The sequence below is a fragment of the Diadema setosum genome, chromosome 2 (assembly GCF_964275005.1).
Source record: "Diadema setosum chromosome 2, eeDiaSeto1, whole genome shotgun sequence".
Classification (NCBI taxonomy): Eukaryota; Metazoa; Echinodermata; class Echinoidea; order Diadematoida; family Diadematidae; genus Diadema; species Diadema setosum.
The window spans coordinates 46,198,821-46,218,860 of NC_092686.1; the positions used below are offsets into that span (position 1 = coordinate 46,198,821).

At 37.6% G+C, this 20,040-nt stretch overlaps 1 protein-coding gene across 1 annotated transcript; it reads left to right on the top strand.

Annotated features, from left to right (window-relative positions):
- The first annotated feature begins 15,893 nt into the window (after positions 1-15,893).
- Positions 15,894-17,727, top strand: LOC140245715 (uncharacterized). Its single transcript, XM_072325254.1, has 2 exons — positions 15,894-16,763; positions 17,593-17,727. The coding sequence occupies exons 1-2, from the start codon at positions 15,894-15,896 to the stop codon at positions 17,698-17,700; spliced, it is 978 nt and encodes a 325-aa protein (XP_072181355.1). The 3' UTR covers positions 17,701-17,727.
- Positions 17,728-20,040: the final 2,313 nt, after the last annotated feature.

Here is a 20,040-nt window from a genome sequence, read left to right on the forward strand (position 1 = left end):
CTCTCAACCAGAAAGATGAATGTTTACATAAAGAATTTAAAGATCCGAAATTACGTGCAACTGTTGATATGTAATCCTCAAGCATCCTTGTCACATTTATACTTTGAATAATTGAACTTAATTTCTGAATCGAATGGCTATGACGGAGGCGGGTCATCAGTCAAAGGCGATCGCTGCTATCTAAAGTTAATTTCCATCCAGAGCTCAATTTACGAACCCATTCGCGTGGGAACATTTATCACAAGAAATTGAGGCGTGTGGATCCAGGGCAACGTATTGCTGCTGTGATAGAATTATCATTCTGGGGACAGACATATGGAATAAAAACAAGAGGTCTGATAGCCTAAGAGAAGCCTCCGAACTTGCCTCACGCCCTTACGAGTAGCCCCTTAACATGTACACACACAGAATTCTTGGATTTGTAACATTTGAATTCCGTCAGGGGTTTGCCTTTGGCGAGGCATATTTTAAAAGCCACTTATTGCCTATGGGGGGGGGGTGTTTCGTGAAGAGCTCGCGTACTGAAGTGTTCTAGTCAGTTTACAAGCTGCAAGTCTATTTAATGCTCAAATAGTGTTTGTCCTGTCTATGTGCAAATGATGTCTTGTCCTGCTTTTCGGCTGCGCTCAGATATTTTCACCACACCGCAAAAACATAGGCGGTAATCCATCCATGTTTCTGTTTTTATTTATTTCAATACATTTAATTAAAGAAACAACGACCATGAACTATCTCCCTCAGGGCCTTTTTTTCAGTGAGTCCTTATCGGTTTACAACATAAAACAAGACATGATATTACACAGTATACAAAATATAACATTCACAACAAGTGAAAGAACATATTGGCAATGTTAGGGAAAACAGTTAACTTGGAAAAAAAAATGGCACATTTATATAGCAACAACAGAAATAAAAAAGAGGAACATAATCATTTTCAATACCATAGATCATGTTACTTGAAATCAAAGACAGAATAGACAGAACATACATTTTTTTTCGAATGGAGAATTGTTTCTATTTTGTACAAACCTCCATTTACCTGATAAAACGGGTAATGTGATGTGATCAATGCTTGATATAAATCGTTTTGACTTGGTTTTTACATCTGAGAGTGATTGGAAAGCTGTTACAAATTTTTTGACGCGTCATAAAGCGTGCTTTTCTCTCGAAGTTAGAACAAGTATTTTACTTTGGAAGGGAAGTTTGGGGTTCATTATTTGTCAGTTGGTAACGTGATATCTTTTGTTCTTACCTTTTCGCATATCCCTGGTTAGAAGATGATGAGGTAGTTTAAGGGCATTCAGATATAGCCAAATCTTTCTCTAATTTTACATTGAGACAGTCTATAATTAGGCCTATAATTATGTAATGTTTCATACAGTGATTTTCTATTACATGTGCCATTAACCTGTAAGGTTATTCGCATCCCAAAGATCAGCGCTTTGGCTTTGGCTACTTTATGTACAATTCAACACATGAGAGCGTTATACACTTAACAGTTAACAATGTAAACGGCGTAAGCAAAGAACTACGGTGTGACTTCATATCAACGATTCTTATGATATACATTTTGAATATCTAATGAGTTTTTAAATGTTATGCTTTCCAACATGACAGAGAAACGAGGGACAGAGCATTCGAAGGCCTAGGTGCCTTACGTCATTGCCTGTTTTTAAATGACGTCATACTTTTCAATTACTCTTTCTAAACTCAAGGCCAAATATTTTATGACACGATTAAAAAAAAAAAAAAGTTCACCCATATTTCGATGATGTGTTGCATGCATTGTCTAAAGACTAATCAAATAGTAAGCAGCAGCGGTGTCCTTTTTAAGGGTCATGTGTATCCTTCAAGGCAATATTTACTGACTTTGACTGACCAGGAATGATGGCATTCTTCTCATATCGCGCCGTAGAAAATGCTATGTTTATACTATTTGCCAGTTTTCAGAAAAACTGAATTTCTGACATTTGAAAATTCCAACAGACAGGATAATGCAATATCACTAAATATATCAAGCATAAACAGTAAGTTAATGTTTGTGATATGTGAGAGCGTGCGCGCATTCAATATTTTGATGTTAGAGAATAATATGTACACTATTTTTTTATATATCACTTCTTAATATCACACCATCACCATCTTAACATCACATTTTGATGGTGAACTTGTATAGATGTATCAAAGAGAGATAAAGTGCTCTGGGAATCTACTCCCACACATATAAATCAATCTGAAGTCACCCAATGATCTCCCTTACACCAAAATACTCGCTCATATTACTTTTACGAACAACAAATGCACGACACTGAATACTAAAAAGAAAACAAAATCATATAGATCGAGGACAGTCTTGTATGTATTATCATCTGCGTGTAAATATGTCACCAGAAAGGCAAATGCGTAGTAGGTATGTACGTATGAATGTACATATATATATATATATATATATATATATATATATGCGTATATTCATTCATTCATTCATTCATTCATACATACACATTTACTACATAATCATATGCCTCTCTGGCGCCATATAGTAATGGTCTAGCAATAGGCGGTTTCTCAGCCCGCCATTACTATTCTTTATCTAACTATCTGACTATTTCGGGTCGCATGTGTAGTAGGGCACTAAAGGGTCATGTGAGTGTATTTATATTTAGCTACACCAGGCGACCTTGTGTTTACCGCCTCCTCACTCTTTGCTCTTTTGTTGCAGTTTCGCTGGTGTCGCCCTGGGCGGGGTGGAAAGTGTACAGATTGACATTTCTGTTATAATTTCCAACTACAACATTAGAAATATGATTGAATGAACCAATTTCATAAGTAACTGGTATTTTGGATCGAAAGCGTCTCTCAGTGACATGCCAGAATCAAAGTTTCGTTATGTTCATTTATTTTTTTTTTTCAAATAGGCATTATCGTAAATTGTGTGTTGATTCGTGTTTCTTGACATTTTGCAATTCCGTACAAAAAGCTTAAAGTTAACAGTTAGTAAAAGTACATTTGTTTTCATTGTTTTTGTAAATCAAAATATTTTCAACGCTATCCCGAATATACTAAAAGGCTGTCCGGGGTATTTTTTGAACTCAACAATAGATATCAATTTATATGCAATCAACGCAAGGTATTTTCATGATTGCTTCTACTAAAGGTCAAGTGAGCTTGGCAACAGACCGTTACTTTCTGCTATTTCAAAATTTGTCTATTCATGAGTTATGGGGTGATGTCATGGACTGCAGGCAATGACATTAAGTATGTGAAGGGACGTACATAGATTTGCATCGCCTTTGTCGTTCTGAAGGATGACAAAAAGAGGGAGGAGAGCTGGATGAAATATTCAGGAATTGACCTTTTCGAATTTTCATTCAATTCGTTTTTGCCAAAGAAGAACTGGTAAAAAAAAAAAAATGTAAGTGCTGTTTGCCTTTTATTCCGAATACATAGCCATGACATATCTCCACGTGACAATGCTTATGCCTGGTTAAATTCTTTTACGTTTTTAAATTTAGGGATAATAACATTTTTTTTTTCTATTACGGGGATATCTAAGTAACCCCAGTTCAATCAAATTACCTTTTTTAAATGAGTGCGTCTATCATCTCTATACAAGCTTATTATTGTCGGTTCTTACTTTGTATCAGACGAATTCGTAGAATAGGTCTAGAATGAAAAATTCTCGAAAATTGAGAAATACATCTTACACAAGAAACCCGAAATGGCCTCAGACGTTATTAAACTTTAGATTTATGTAATCTTCAAAATTGTCCTCTATGGTAGATAGGTAACAAAATGCATCTAAAAGTCTGGGTTAATAAAAAAGCGAAATTGAAGGATCAATCAGCTACTAGGTCTCAACCAAAAATAATTCCTAAAACATTCTCTTTCACATACACTCAACTGATGATTTCCATCCACATTAATTATGACATGTCTCGAAAGATAAGGACTTTTTTTTTAAACATCTGACCATATTTTCTACGCAGTTTGATGAATAAAACGCAATGATTTTTCTTATTCTAATGGGAGGGTATGAAAGAAATTCAAAGACAGTAAGTAAAGGGGGAAGAAGCAACAGAAAAATGTTAGGTGAAGGAAAATGGTGAATGCTGAACGCATATTCAGCACCTGTCCGTACCGAGTATTGATCTTTTAAAAAAACGTGTTGTGACGTCATGAATAGCTGTTTCTGTCCAGAGCAGTCTATTGGGTGAATGTATGCACGATTACTGCGCGCGCGTGTATTGGGGGGAGAGAGAGAAAGACAATAAGCGAAAAAAAAAAAAAAAGAACAGGGATCTACCAACTTGTTTGGCTACAAAGGTTGCTACTCGACCGCTTGCGCAGCAGGGATACCTCGATGAAATCAGGGGGAGTATATAAGGAGTGGGGTTGTGTTTCTCTACCAGCTCCAAACTCACTCGAAATCAGATGATTCTCGTGAGGTCGCCCAGTGATGTGGACACGCTCTTCATGTCAGTGTACCATCATTGGAACTGCTCTCTCCACTGCTCTCTGTGTCACGCCCATTCACACGCAGAAATCGGTACGTTTCATGTCTTATAGATGTGCTCCGGAGGTTCGATCTGCCGCTTGTGAGGCTCTCTGCTTTCCACGTGCACCCGTGCAGCTGAGTGGGAATCGGTGCTACCACTTCAGAGGACATTAAGACACTTTTGCAGACAAAGAGACCGACGGAGAGAGAGAAAAAGATCGCGATGAACTGATTTAAGGCTGAATGCAGAAAAGACTGATCTAAATTTCCATCACCCAGGTGAGTCTCGCAGATATGATTATAATCCCCCCTTTTTTGGTAGATTTCATCCATGATCTTTTCAAAGTGCCAAGCTTTGCTTTTGACATCCTGAAATTCCCCTTGCCAACACAGGGCTCAAAGTTTCAAGGTCCGTATCACTAATCTGCGTGCGCTTAACGATTAGATGATACATTATCACTCCAAAGAGAAACAATACATTTGTAATCGTCTTATCATTGCTTCTGGCAAAATAGTTATTTGACTAACCTCCTACCTTAAGTTACCCTTGTTTGCTATTTGTCGTTTTCATCTTCCTTGGCATAAAGTACCCACGTTTAACCGTGAGCTGAGCTAGTATCATTCTTTCATCTTAAGGTCTTCTGTAACATCCAAGATATGATCTTAGTGCCTGATTCTCCTGACAGAGAGACAGACAATGTATTTTACAGTTTCGATGATACAAAATGTTTCTCTCTATTGCCTTGTCTGTAGATTGGGTCGGATGGATGTTAACAATGCAAGGGGTATGCATTTAACTTTGATAGTGAATACGTTGTCTTAAAGTGATTATTGTTTTGCTGGGGCGGTTCAGATCATAGTACTTCTGTCAAGCACGCCGATAAGGTGTGATAGATGTGACGTGAAATCAAAGTAAAGCAATCACAACAAGTTGTCAAATCTCCTGCAGAATCTTAAATCCATTTTCTGTTTTCTGTGTATTCAATCATCACGTCATTTGTCTCCCATATAAAGGGGAAGATTTTTTTTTTCAATAGGTATCTTGATGAAGTGACAGGTCCCCTTGATCGTGTCACTACAAGTGATTACTTGTAGATAATCTGAAATGCTGTAAAGCAATAAAACTGGCTTGTCAAAACACAGACGAGCAAAATTTAAGCATTTATCTTTCCAAGCAGATGAGTCATAACTTTTTTTTTCTCCCTGCATTCGTTCTCAATTCTACGCCGCCGTAAGGTTTTTAAATCCATCTTAACCTGTAATGAGAAACGATACATTCATTCTGATTTCCATTAATAGTTTGTGCTCGAATCTTATGAATATTGGGAGTCAAATTGTACTCTATATCATCGTTCTTTGTTTACTTTGTAGAGGGAGCATTTTGTTTCGTTTTTGTTAATTTATGTTCACATGCACACACACATGCATACCCACATACATACATGTATGTGTATATACAGATAGATAAGATAGATAAATAGATAGATAGATAGATAAATAGATAGATAGATAGATAGATAGATAGATAGATAGACAGGTAGACAGATAGATGAATTAATGAATAGATAATCAATTCACTTTGATTTCCATTTTCGCGACCTTGCTGTATTTGATTTATTCATTCTATATTACTCGTCTCCTCAAGTTGCATTGTACCATGGGTCAGATTATTTTTTGAATGGGTAATATAATGATAGAAAGGAATGAAACATTATATCCTCGAAGTTAATTGACATGACAGGTTGATAAATTATGTGCAATGAACAGTTGCGCTCACCTGCAGATTCCTCGAAAAAAAAATACACCGCTAACCAAGGTGGACATCAAGAATAGTCACAAAACATGAATTATTGTTTATGGAGAGAAATTCGGCACCATGATACTAGCTCTTGCAGCAACACCGTGTGCATTATCCTTTCTGACATCTGTGTCTAATGAAGTTTTTATCCCTGCATTCGCGGAGGCGTCTGTTTATTCATCGCGCTGTCTCAAACAAACGACCCTATGATGACTAACATTAATGAGTAATTTCGCACGACACCGACAGCTTCAACATTTTTAATCAAAATATCGGACCGCCAACAGATCAAACGAGATGTAATGATAGTGTAATGATAGTGGGTCGTGATGGCAACCCTCAATATTGGTCAATCTGTTAAAACTCGAAAATAACGAAATGGACACTAAGTTTACCAACGTGACAGGATGTGAGGAGCCTAGGACTTTTAGAGTCGATATTACCCTGAATAAGATGAAACGTGTGAATGAATTGGAATTATCACTACTGATGTAAAAGAGGTCTGTTCCAATGACAGAAAAAAGTGATACGCATTTCATTTTTTCCCATTTAGTAGCATACACTTGATTTCCAATAACTCGTCCATGCATGTTTTTGTCTCTCGTTTAATGCACAAAAATATGGATATGATTCTTGATAACAAGATTAAAGATGAAAATACAACTTCAGTGTTCTTGTTGGAAGATTCACTGCTTGACAAGGCTGCCAAAACATCTCGGACTTTTTATCACTTACTGTTGATATATGTATATATATATATATATATATATATATATATATATATATATATATATGTATATGTATATTCTCAGAGTAAAATCCATAAAACTACCATTTCTCACAGAAAACAAAACAGACGAACAAAATGATGACCCCTTATTTATATCAAAGAGGTTGCCTCTGCTGAAACTTCATCCACTCATGGAATACAACCACTGCTTCTTCCAGGGACAGGTGAATACACGCAAAAAGAGAAAGAAAAAGGGAATACTACAGCAACTCATGTTGAAGCTTAGTGACATCAAATAAAAAAATAATGATAATAATGATACCAGTAAAAAAAAAAGCACGTCACTCTTTATTATGGTCACCGTAAAACGGAGAGCTGCCGAATGGCATTCTGTGTGATGTGAATGCGAAACACGAGGTTGAGCGAAGTATTCTGTTAGCCATGAATATGTATTCATACTGAAGAGAAGAAAAAAAAAATCAATAGTACAGAAAGACATTTCAAGTGATATTGTCCTCATTTAAGATGGATTCTATTTATAGCTTCGCTCTAAGAGGTATTCTATTGCATGCACCTATTGGCGTTATCGCACAAAGAGGGGAAAAAGGAAAAATAGAAAAGTAAAAAGGAGGAGAAGGAGAAGAAGAAGAAGGACAAAGAAAAAGAAGAAAAATGTCTGCCATCGAATTACGGTCAAGATGGTGATGTGAATACGGAGAGAGACCCGGCCTCTTTCTCCAGGCCATCAATTAGATTGGAACAGCCACGTGTTAACGTCATTCCAATGTCATCACATTGGTGAATCTAAGAAAAGAAAAAAAAAATGGTGCTATACTGTAAAGATTGCAAAATGGCAAATGGTGCATTAACAACTTGCATGGGAACACACACACACACACACACGCACACACACGCACGCACGCACACTAACACTCACACTCACACACGCGAACCTGCGGGCACTATAATGTGTTGCATTATTTTTTCAACGTGTCTATTGGCGGCACTCACAAAAAAAAAAAGAGAGAAACAATCCACCCCAATAACATGAAGTAGGGAACAGAACACCAATAAAAACAAGTATCAGCGTGTAGGCCTAAACACACACACATACACACACACACACACACACATGATACAGTTTGAGTTGAAATGGGGCTTCAGGTTTCCAAAGTTTTTTATTATGATTTTTTGAGATAATGAGAAACCTCTTAAGAAATATGAAAGAGCATAATATATAATTCTAATATTAGTATTGCTTTAATTTACTTTGTTTACGGATGTGTCAGCCATTTCAACACCGATTTTCATCAAATAAACCTTGAATTCCTCTTAGAAATGATTCTCTTAACATTTTATAAAGTGGTTTCTAAGTACAATGTTATATCGAAAAATCCTCAGGCTTTAGAAGGAGAGGCTGGCGCACGTTGTTTTAACTATTGAAAGGAATTAGGATATAGAAAAGCATATACTACTCGGGTGGTTGGTGAAAAGCGGTCTCATACATACCTAATTTGATTTCCATCCCTCAGGAAGTGGGCTGTGTTTCGACCACCTAACGAGCAGGTGTATACCTTGGACTTAATATCAGTTACGATGTTTTATCTGCCTTTCACTGTGGCTGAACATTCGTTTCCCTTCTATATACCTCATTCGCATTTACTCCGCATGCAAGCTGAATTTGCCTTTGATATTGTAGACTTGGTCAGATTTCATCGATTGTTACTGTTATGACGTCGAAATCAATTTTCGTTGACCCAAATTTTCACATTGTATAGCATACGAGACCAAAGGATTACCAGTACGAATTAACTAATTAATTACGGACTTGAAAGTTTAATTGCCTAATTGTCGTTTACGATTTCATCCATCAGAAATTACTCGTGCTTTGTCCGGCAAAATCAGTAACACAATCCCTTTCCTACAGATATTACAGCTGGCAGGAGATATATCGTAGCAATGTTCAAAAATTATGCTTTATTAAAAGTCGTTATCTGCCACTGGAGCTTGATTACCCGACATCTTTTCTGTCGGAAACGTTTTGTTGATTCGCAGTGATGGGTTGCAGACTTCATTTCAATAATTTGAACTATACCGAGCGACACCGATTGCCAACGGTTCAGTGTCAGTGTTTCTTTTACTCCAGTCAGAGACTGTTTTACTCGCTGCTCGTTATAGTTACTGTTATTGTTATTGTAACTACGTTTAAGCTTTCTCCAAACAGAAATACCTGTTTTAAAGATATCTTTCATGTTATAGCAAGCTATATAGGTACGTCCTATGCGAACACGCAGTGGGATAAGCCTAGTACCTTCCATTAGCATATAGAGCATTCAGATATCTCTTCGTGCCGTGATTTCTGTACCATTACGCATTTATGACATAACGCAGTCAGGTATACATGTCTGCGAACTGAAGCACCGACTTATTTTAGCAGTGGTTTGATGAAAGCGAGAGCCCCGCCATTTCCCGCGTAAATTGGATCTGATCAGTTTTCTGATATTTGATACTAGATTCCCATTCAAATAACTATGAAGCTACAATAAGGTGAAAATGGAATGCCCCATGGAAAGACAAGTTGTGTCTTTGAGTTTGAAAGAAAAAAAAATCTTGAAACTTGGTATGTTCAAATAGCAGGTGAGATTGTTTCAAGTGGTTCGGTTGTAACTTTATAAGTAAAAGACCATTACTGTAAATCGAGAACAACAAATCTAAACTTTTTCCCGATCATTTTTTGCCGTAAATTCTACAAATTGCATGCGCCGTCACTCCCTCGTGATTTGTTAGTCCGCCTGTATGTTGTCACTAGTTCGCTATCAAAATGTTTACACGGAATAGACATCTTGAGTTGAAATGAGCAAGCATCTGCAACAAATGCATAATCTTTTTAATCTTAATTTCCATTGTATTTTGAAATGGTTAAAAAATCTTATCTAAATACGGATGAGATTGCATTTACTATACTGACAGCCCGGAACTAAAGTCTTAATGCACATAAATCAAATATATCTGCTCTAGTTGTAGAATAATCTAATTTCATCACAGTGCAAAAGGGCACGCTGTTGCGACGTACACAGAAATAAATCAGCAAAGTTATCCATGAAATTGCTGGGGTTTTTTTTTTTTTTCAAATTACAAGAAGGGAAAGGAAATTGGTGAGTGGCGGGAAATGATATGATGGAAATAATATAGCCAGAGAACTCTCCAAAGAACAATATGCAAATGTTTTGCTACGAAAATTGAAGTATGATATGTTTTCAGTCGTCAGGCAAAGAAAACATAAATTTTGGACTCTTGGAGAATAATTAGCCTGTTTCATAAGAGCGACCCAAAAATATGGATGAAACTAAATTGCAATATTCCACCACCTGTAATGAAATGTCGACAGGCAGAATTCTCTTCTCCCCACACCTCCCACAACAGGTAATTACTTGTCACTGCCATCTGTCTTGATTAAGATGGAAGTTATTTCTAGAAGGCGTGATAAGCAAGCGCTGGAGATAATTTCGGCGAGATGGCATCCCAGTTAAATGAGATGGTGAAATCGTGTGACACTGTGCAAACATGTGACCGGCTCGAGAAGGAAGAAAGAGTTTAGAAAACTGGCAATTTACAATACAAGAAAAACAACATCACATTAGGCACACGATGTTTATGCGAGTTGTAGGAACGTAAAGATATTGTACTCAATTATATCTCACTTTGTCGAAACGGTGGATATGCGTACTAACAGCAAGTAATGGGTTAAGGAAGATATGACAGTATTGATCGGCTCGTGTTTCTCCAATCAATGAATCAGAGTAGAGTTCAATCCAGGAAATGTAATATATCAGGACCACGGCTAACGAGCAAGCTAGTTGGATTTCACGAGAGTTTTGGGATAGATAAGTAGATGCATGGGTCATATTGTAGGTGCATAAAGACAAGGAAGAAGGGAGCTAAACCTTAAGGAGACAGGCAGGAGAAAAAGGAAATATTCCACCTGTGCTGTGAAATGATATACCTGTTAACCCACGCACCTGAGCAGCTTGATTAACAGGCTTTGGAGGATTTGTCTGGAAGCTGTAATCACCCGCCTGTAAATCATCGAGATCAAAGAATACTCAAATACTCCCTCATCGAATATCATTATTAGAGAGCCGTCATGATTCTGTTTCAAATGTATGAATTAACTGATGAAGGGTGTTCGTTTTTACTGATGATCAGTCCAGCCCGGAGAAACCGTTTTCCCCATGGACAGGTGGTCAGACCATTGTTACAAGCCAGAATTGGATCTAACGTCATACATGTACCACTATCCACACACCAGGCATGTAACTGTTTACCTTCTTTGCACATCGAATGCACATAAGCAGGCTTCAGAGATTCAAGGGTGGCAAACTATCACTTAAAGTCAACTCTTGTGCCGTCCATGTTGCATAGAGAAGGGAGATTCGATAAGTTATGTTAGACTATGGAGCTACATTGTAGCTTCATGGTTAGACAGATATGTTGTTCTAGCAGAAATGCTATTCTTTGTTCTCAGTCAGTCAGAATTAAATACTGCATGTCGGTTGGATCTGTGTTGAAAAAACAACAACAATCTCATCGAACGCGTCATGCTTTCACTTTTTTTTTCTAAGCATGGGGACAGACATTACATCACCCTTACGTTTCATAGAAAAGTTAGTTTGCAATTTTCGAATTTTGCCGAATTGCTATCTCGGTCCATATTCGCGCATCAACTTGTTCGTATCATATCCTATTACGGAACTTTATAATTGATATGAAAATGCTCTGCTAATCTTCTCACACTTTCATTGACATTTCAATCATATCCTAAGTTAGTTTTAATGATTGTCGATTGCACATGAGCAGATAGATTCAGAATAAATTCTGAAGTGGAGAGCTCGGTGAAAACCTGAAGTGCTAAATGAAAACCAACGGAAACTTGACGCTACTATTACTATAACAGATCTCAACAAATAGGTCAGTTGATAGTTACAAATGAGTGTACAAGTCCTAGGTATGTATGTATGTATGTAAGTGTTTATACTGGCAGAAAACAAAAATATCTCTAGAGGGGGGAAAGTCCTCTGAAAGAATTTGATTTGTTTTGAGGGTAATCACTCTGCGCAGGTGCAAACGAATAGATATACATTTTTTATGTGCTTGTCAATCATGTACGAATTCTTACATATTACATGGGAATTTGTCCATGATGACAAGCACGTCTGTAAAAGTGATATTTGTGATCGCAGGGCATATTTCAGAACTCGATATGTTTGCGTGTTCCAAGTCACGGATCAAAAATTTTTGCAACAGCAGAAGAGGTCATTCGTATCAGTAAATGGGTCCTTTGGAGTGTTTTTGTCACGCGGTCTATTATTTTGATAAGTTGTCATTTCTAGGAATTTGGGGCACCAAGAAATGAAACCTAATAGTTTGCCCAAAGCATCCGCGGTGCCAGAGTGGGAGGGCTTGAGATTAGAAAATGAGTTCAATGCAAAGAGACGTGTTAGAGATATTAGATAGAGATTGGAAAAATGGGAAATACATGTGATGTGTCTTACATCTATGTCAAGTTATGGTGAGGTATATTGATACAAATATGGTAAAACATCAGCTACGAAAGCAGTATTGCAACTCGTGCGGGAAATATTTAACGATGACCTCAGAGATAAAAATGGAGGAACAACGATTTTACTCCTTGCCCTAAATTCGCGACAATGATACAGATTTAAAGAAAAACATGATTGCACAATCTTCTTAAATTTGCCCGTTCTTACGTAACCTTTAACTACAGAGGTTCAGGCAGAGTTGGTCCTGGTAAACAGAACGTCGTCCATCTCTGGATGTAGATGACGTAATCAGTGAGTGTGATCAGAGTTCCTGGTATAAAGCTTTGCTATATACGTGAGGCAGTTCTGAGTTTGTGACCTTGTACCTCAAAACGTTGCCTCCTCCAATCTCATTCCTCTCAGGTACCAGGTTACAGTTCCTTGTTTCCGGATGTCTCTTTCCAGAGCTTGACAAATTGCATTGTACACAGAAGCTTGTCAGTCTAGGGTTGGCGTTTGTCCGAAGCTTTGCTTGCTCAGCCACCTAAAGTATGCCCACCTCGACGTTTTGAAACGCAAGGCCTATAATGAATGGATTCCTAAAATTCATTTGTTGGTCAAAAAAAAAAAATAACCCCAAACAAACACCAAACAAAACAGAATGACGGATGGAAAAGAGCTCCCACAATGATGAAAAAGTCTTCCGGGTTACCCTGGCGGATAATTCAACAAGCAAACCAAGCAAATCATAAGCCCTTTAACAAAATTAATGTATATCCCTCAATTTTTCGCGTTCACAAGTCGTTCACAAATTCTAACAGTGACACGCACTTCTTTCTCTTTTTTTTTTCAACAAACGCCCGTCCAAACAAACAAACAAACAAACATACAAACAAACAAAATCAAACAAATAAAACTCAAAACAAATAAAAACACCACGAAAGTCTTGAAAAGAAAGATTATTGTCATGGTAACGGCACACGCCCTCCGATGACGTGTGCGGGAAAAGGGTGACCTTTTTGCTGCACCTTGGATATGATCCACATTATTTTGAATTACGTTTATAAATTCTAAATCTGGTCAGGATGGGATACTATGCGGATAATAACATCATCTAAAATCTGAGGATTACTCTGGTTCAGCTCCGATTTTATGACAAAGAGATGAAGAGTTTGCTCGCATAATTTGGTTTATGGAAGTGACATAAATAGTGAGAGAATTAAAAAAATGGATAGGATGTTCGAAAGTTAAGGCGCCATCAACATTATTCACACCCACAGACATCTGATACCTCTCTCAGTAATCATGATAATTCATCATAGCAGACAAGTTTAATGCCGACAAATTGTCATTTTTCTGTGTTTTATAGTCATAGAATGTTTGTAGGTGGATTTAAATAGTATACAACGGTTGGTATTACAAATAATCAATAATCAATCATCCACAAAAGATCAATATTATAATTTTCATCGGTTATACTGCGTCACTGCAAGGGGTGACATGTGTTTATTGTGTGTGTGTGTGTTGGGGGGTGAAGACACGTAAGGTGTTTTCTCGTATCGCTCGATGGCTTGTGATGAATAAAATAACTGTAGTTGTCGAAGACACGGTAACAGCTCCATAGTTTCAGTGCAATGCACTTTAACATGAGATGCTAAGAAAATGCGCTCTGTGGAGCCTTCACTATATCACAAAACTATCACATGTAAGCTGATCTCTTTCACATGGTATTTTTATAAACGGTTCTGTGTACAATTGAGCATCTGACTTTTCAAATAAGTTTCTTTTAGAAAACTGATTTGACGTTTGAGCGACACGGGTTCTTCCAAAGAAATTCCTACAATGTAGAATCGGACCATCAAGTGCCTTGTTACAGCGTTGAACATGTATTGTACTGTAAGCGTCTTTTGGCTTGAAATTATTTATAAAGGATCTTTTGTGGCTATTTGAATGTTCTTGTCTTGAGATAGGCAGGTAGCAGGGAAGATTTACTTAAAATCGATGAACAGCACGATCTGTGTGGGAGAAAGTGGACATCAACTCTGAAACTAAACCAAAGAAGGAATATGAATAGAGCGAAGGGAGCTGAATTTTGCCTCTCTAACAAATAGCCTTAAAAGTGGAGTTTATTTCTTTCAAAGTGTACACGCTGTTACAGACACTAACGTCCACAGTTTTGATATTCTATATCAATGCCTTGAAAAGGTTAAACCTGGCATCATCAGTACTTATGAAAGAATATCTTCACTAGAACATGATCGTGCGAAATCTATGTAAAAATGACAGATTAAAACTTTGTTTTGGTTTTGTTGTTGTTTTTATCTTGTTTATTTGTTTGTTTAGGGGTTTTTTATGCTTTGGTCTCGCACATTCACATTGTTGTAACACGATATTTTTTTTTTAAATCTTACTTTCCCGGATCAATTTATCCATTCTGGTTAGAATTACTTTCGGGAAATTGTACTCGAATTTGAACGGACAAAAAAAAAAAAATCACACTTGTCGTCACAGCGATATTTGACGATAAAGAATTTACGCAACGCAGCTATAGCAATACAGTATAGTATAGAAAGTTAGAAATAATCCGGGAGTTGAGACACACTAACGAGCAGCCTAAGCTACAGGCAATATTAACACTTTGTATCGATCTAAGAGGGATCCATTTCTTCACGTAGTGCCCTGTCATTGTTTAGATTTACCTGTCTTTGAGCAACATTCGTTTGACAAACGGCGTCATAAGGACTTTTCAGAAGGATGTACAGATGTATAAACCGCGTATGAAATAGTGTATTTATTGCAATCAGTTAAAAAGACTGACGCTACGTCATTCGCGTCATTTTAATATTTCTAGATTAATGGTTATCATTTCCTAAACGCTGCAGACGTGATTCTGTCACTTTTCTCTGTCTGTCATCAAATGTTAAACAAGAAGTTAATAATATAATCAAATTTTCGAGTTTGCCTTTGCTTTACAAGAACGACCGTTCATCAAAATGTCGAGAGAGCATTTCGATTTTTTTTTTTCTTTCAGTCTTGGGATTGACGTTGACACAAAGCCATATTGCTTTAATCCTGTCAGCTCATAAACATGAATGAAAATGTATGAAGTGAACCTTACCTTGTCGAACAGATTACGCTCAAAGGCACTTTTATTCTTTGTTCACTCTTTGGTGATCGTTTAACTATTTTATTGTATGTTCTCTTTCTTTAAAGGTCATTGTCACATCACTGGACTTTGTCTTTAAGTAACGCACAGCCGCTTGGACACTGTGCGTATCGCGTATTCTTCGAGGATATTTGAAATAGAGAACATAGACAACATACGTGATGGCAACCTTCAGAACGCTTTCGCTAGTCAGCCTTTTCCTTATGTGGCTTTGTGCTTTCTCTACTGTCGATTCTCGCTCTTTGTTCCCTAAAAAACACACCGCGTCGCCTTCTAAGTATCACCGTCACCATTTCGAGCACAAGAACGCCATACCACATCATCACCAGCTAGCCGTTCTCCGCGAATTGGCGCTAGGCTCGCATAAAGCCGCAAGAGAGACCACCCCACCGCGCCACTATACAACGGAGAAGCAGACGATTAAAGGTCACGTGAAGCCGGTGTGGGGCGCCTTCAAGCCAAATCACCGCCTAGGAGCAGATGAAGATGCCCTCGTTGGTGCAGCCACTGAAACGTATTTAGCATCAGGGGTGGCCGCGCCTCCAAAGCCGATCGATGAGGGGTTTGGAGAGTGGGGTCCTCCCATCCCGACGCACACTCAAAAGGAACCCACATCGAAGGGCTTTTTCAGCGGACCGAGTAGAGTCATCACATCCTCAGCTACCAAGACCACCAGTGATAATGACGATGACGATGATGATGATTTCGGAGTATGGGGAGCGTACAAACCATCACGACATACAGCCCCTGCTGAAGAAGCTGCAGCCGGGAGCACCAGCAAAGCAATTCACGTGCGGCCAGGCCAGCCACCGCGGGTTGTTGAAGAATCATTTCCTGGAGGAGACTTCGGCACCTTTGTCTCTCCGAGTGAAACGGAGAGGAGTGGCACAGACACATCGGACGGTTGGTTCATGTCCTTCGTGCCGTATCCTCAGCCAGAGACTGAACAGGAGGATGCGGAGTCCTCCTCCTCTTCGTCCTCTTCAGGCGCCTTCGCCGGGATGTTTGGTCTCTTCAGGGACAGAAAAAGGGTGAGACATCCGCAGTTTTCTAATATTCCCCGTACAAAAAGGAACTTATTGACGTTACGGTGAGGCAAGGGTGCTGATGGTGGGGTGGGGGGATTGCGTAAGGGTTGTACTACTTGTTAGATTGTATTTCTCTCATTAATGTCATGTTGTAAGAATTTTCCGATGTGACTTGTCAAAAGAAATACTGTGTACGGCCGGATATGCCTCCTCTCCCACGGTCCAGAAAAAAAAAATGGTGTTTAACCTTGAGTCATGGTATTGAGCCACATTTCACAATCATTGAAGACAATGATAGACAATGATAACGACTTGCATTGATGATTAACAAGGAAAATTTTTAATACAAGATTCTATGCAAAGCTATCATTTTCATACAAATAACCCGTACAGGGAAATGATACTTTGTTGCCTTTTAATAAAGACCTGTTTGCCTTTTTAGAGTTTCCAGTCCGTCAACTATCGACGAAGAAGCAATTTTGAACAATGACAGACGTTTTTTTTTTTTAATCAAAATTTTTATCAAAATCTATATACTAGTAGTTTCTTTGGCGTTTATTGGAGTTTCATCATAACAAATGTACTGCACGTTGGAATCAAATCAAAGTAAGAGCAAAGAGTTTTTGCGTCCATGATATTCAGACACAATGATACATATCGTTTCAAAATGTGTCACCTTGATTCAACTTGACAGATGAACAAGTGTGATTTTTTCCCCCAAACTCACTGCATAGATTGAAATGGTGTCTTTACATGTTCGGTCAATGTCACATTGTAATTATCTCAAGCGTCATTTTGATAGCTTATCTCCAAACATTTTTTTCCTTTTCAGGGGTGTGATGACGCTATTGAAGATCGGCCATGTAAGAGTAACTCGGATTGCCTGGGGTGCAACAAGACTTTTCAGTGCTCATCGAACAGGAAATGCCAGAAGGTATAACGATGAACAATTCGCGGAAGTCGTCCGGTCAACCTCAAAGTACCTTTGTGAACCGCTGTGGTAAGAAGAACACGGCAAGACGAACTTCCTGATCACTATTCTTAAAAACAAAGAAAAAAAAAGTTTGCAGGATTATATTGATAGCATTCTCCAGAGATGTTTACCCATGCGTACGTGATAACTGAGAAAACACTATAATACTATATGCCATTATAATGTATAGTTTAATTCCTTGATAGTTATTTTGGCTTCTTCCTCTAAATAATGTGAACGTCATGCTTATTGCTGAACATTCATTACAACTTTCTTTTCGTGTTTTTATGAGCATTTCGTTCGGTAATAGAGAAATGAGGATAACAATGTACCATCTCTACGAAAATCCTGCCAAGCAGATTGCTAAAACACGCACACAGTTATACTAAAATTACACTGGCAAAAGTGATAACTATCTCCTATTATCCACGATTTAACTCGATCAGTTGCGTCTACATAGGTGAAGTTAAAAAGAAGACAAATTCATACTCACTGTCCGTCAATTAAACAGAACAAATCTGAAGAAAATTCATTACATATATTCAATACACTGCCCTACACCCACTCCAACCCCACAGCATGTCCCGTGGCTGTTTTGTTCGTGTATAGAATATGCAAGCTGCACAACATGTAACCAAGCGGTTCCCTCTTTTTTTACGTTTGCCGCCTAACAGATTGTAGTAACTTATAATTTGAAAATCTGATGTAAACGTAGGATAAATGGGTCACTCTGTAGTTCATTGTTGATCGCATAAATTGTAAGGAACATGAGTACAGTTTTTTTTTTCAGGCTCATATAAAAGATCTGGCAACATAACAAGCTATCGATTACAAAACTGTACATCTTTAGTGATATCTTCGGGTTCAACGGTCAAGAAGTGCTAGAAGTAGCATTGATATAAGTGTGCTCAGTTCGTTTTGTGTGCTGTTGTGTTGTTGTTAAAGAATCTATTGTAGATTACTGTCATAGTCCAAGTGCGCACAGTGATAACGCCATCGTATCCGTTCATGCGGATAATTGAGTGCTGATATTGTATAATAAATTCTGTGAAGTAAATGCATTCATAAATGTAATGCTATCAAATGGTTGCGTTTTTTTTTTCTATGTTTCTCACTTTTTTGTATTCGTACAAGGAGATTATCGATGATGTATGATATTGATTCTATGCGGCCTTGCTGTTCCAAATATTTTGTTGCTGTATTGCAAAGTCCCTAGAAGAAAAGTTTTTAAAGGGTAATACATTCCAAAATTTACGGGCAAGTTTACTTACAAAATCAGGTAAGATTGTGCAATTGTTTAGTGTTCTATTCAAATTTTTCAGATTTATGAAACACGGTCAGCTTTCCACAGTATTATGTGTAGAGCAGTAATCTACCTTTTGATAATGCAGAAGTAGACTTTGGATGCGCAAAATCTCTTTCTCGGGTATCAAAACTGTGGTTTTTACTTCCGACCAAGTCGCTAATGTCGAGATATTTTTACAGGAGTACGCTCTAGACATGCTAGACACAATAGATGATAATCAATAAATACATGTATTTGTTATATAGGCGTGTTGTAAATAGCAAGAGTTAAAACGTCGTTTTCATGTAAGTATGCTTTATTATGACTGGGTCTTGTCTTCTTGCATAAAGTTATTCTATTTTCTTTACGCTCGTGTGTAACGTTAAATGATTACAATATTTCATGTCAAAAATGGTTCTTTCATCGAGTGGTGTAAATAAAAGAGAACATAATCTCAAAGGAGATCATCCTATCCAACGATTTGCCTTTTTGCTTCGAACTATGATGTGTGCTCGATATTGCGCATGAACTTAATGATCATCTTTAAAAATAATTTATCCGAGTTTTTTCCCGGTCTATTATAAAGACAACAGAAGCCTACAAATTTCTGTCATTATTTTTTTTTCCAGTGAGAGATTTAAATTTGGGACAAAAAAGTCCAAGGAATCCGGGGAAGTTTTGTAAGTACACCTTTCGGTGAACAATCATTTTACTTTTCCCTTTGCGGACTATATTATGTCGCCTTGCAATGTATGTCTCTTCTAACACGATAGAAGTATATTCTCATTTATGGAACTTAATGGAGACGAAGAATATTGAAGTTCATGCAATACTATATATATATATATATATATATATATATATATATATATATATATTGTTTACATGTGTGTGTGTGTGTATGTACGTACGTGCATGTGTGTGTATTTATATAAACACGATAAATAGATTATATATATTACATAATTCGTTATATATATTTACTTTGTTAAGGTTAATAATGATAAGTTTTACTCATATGA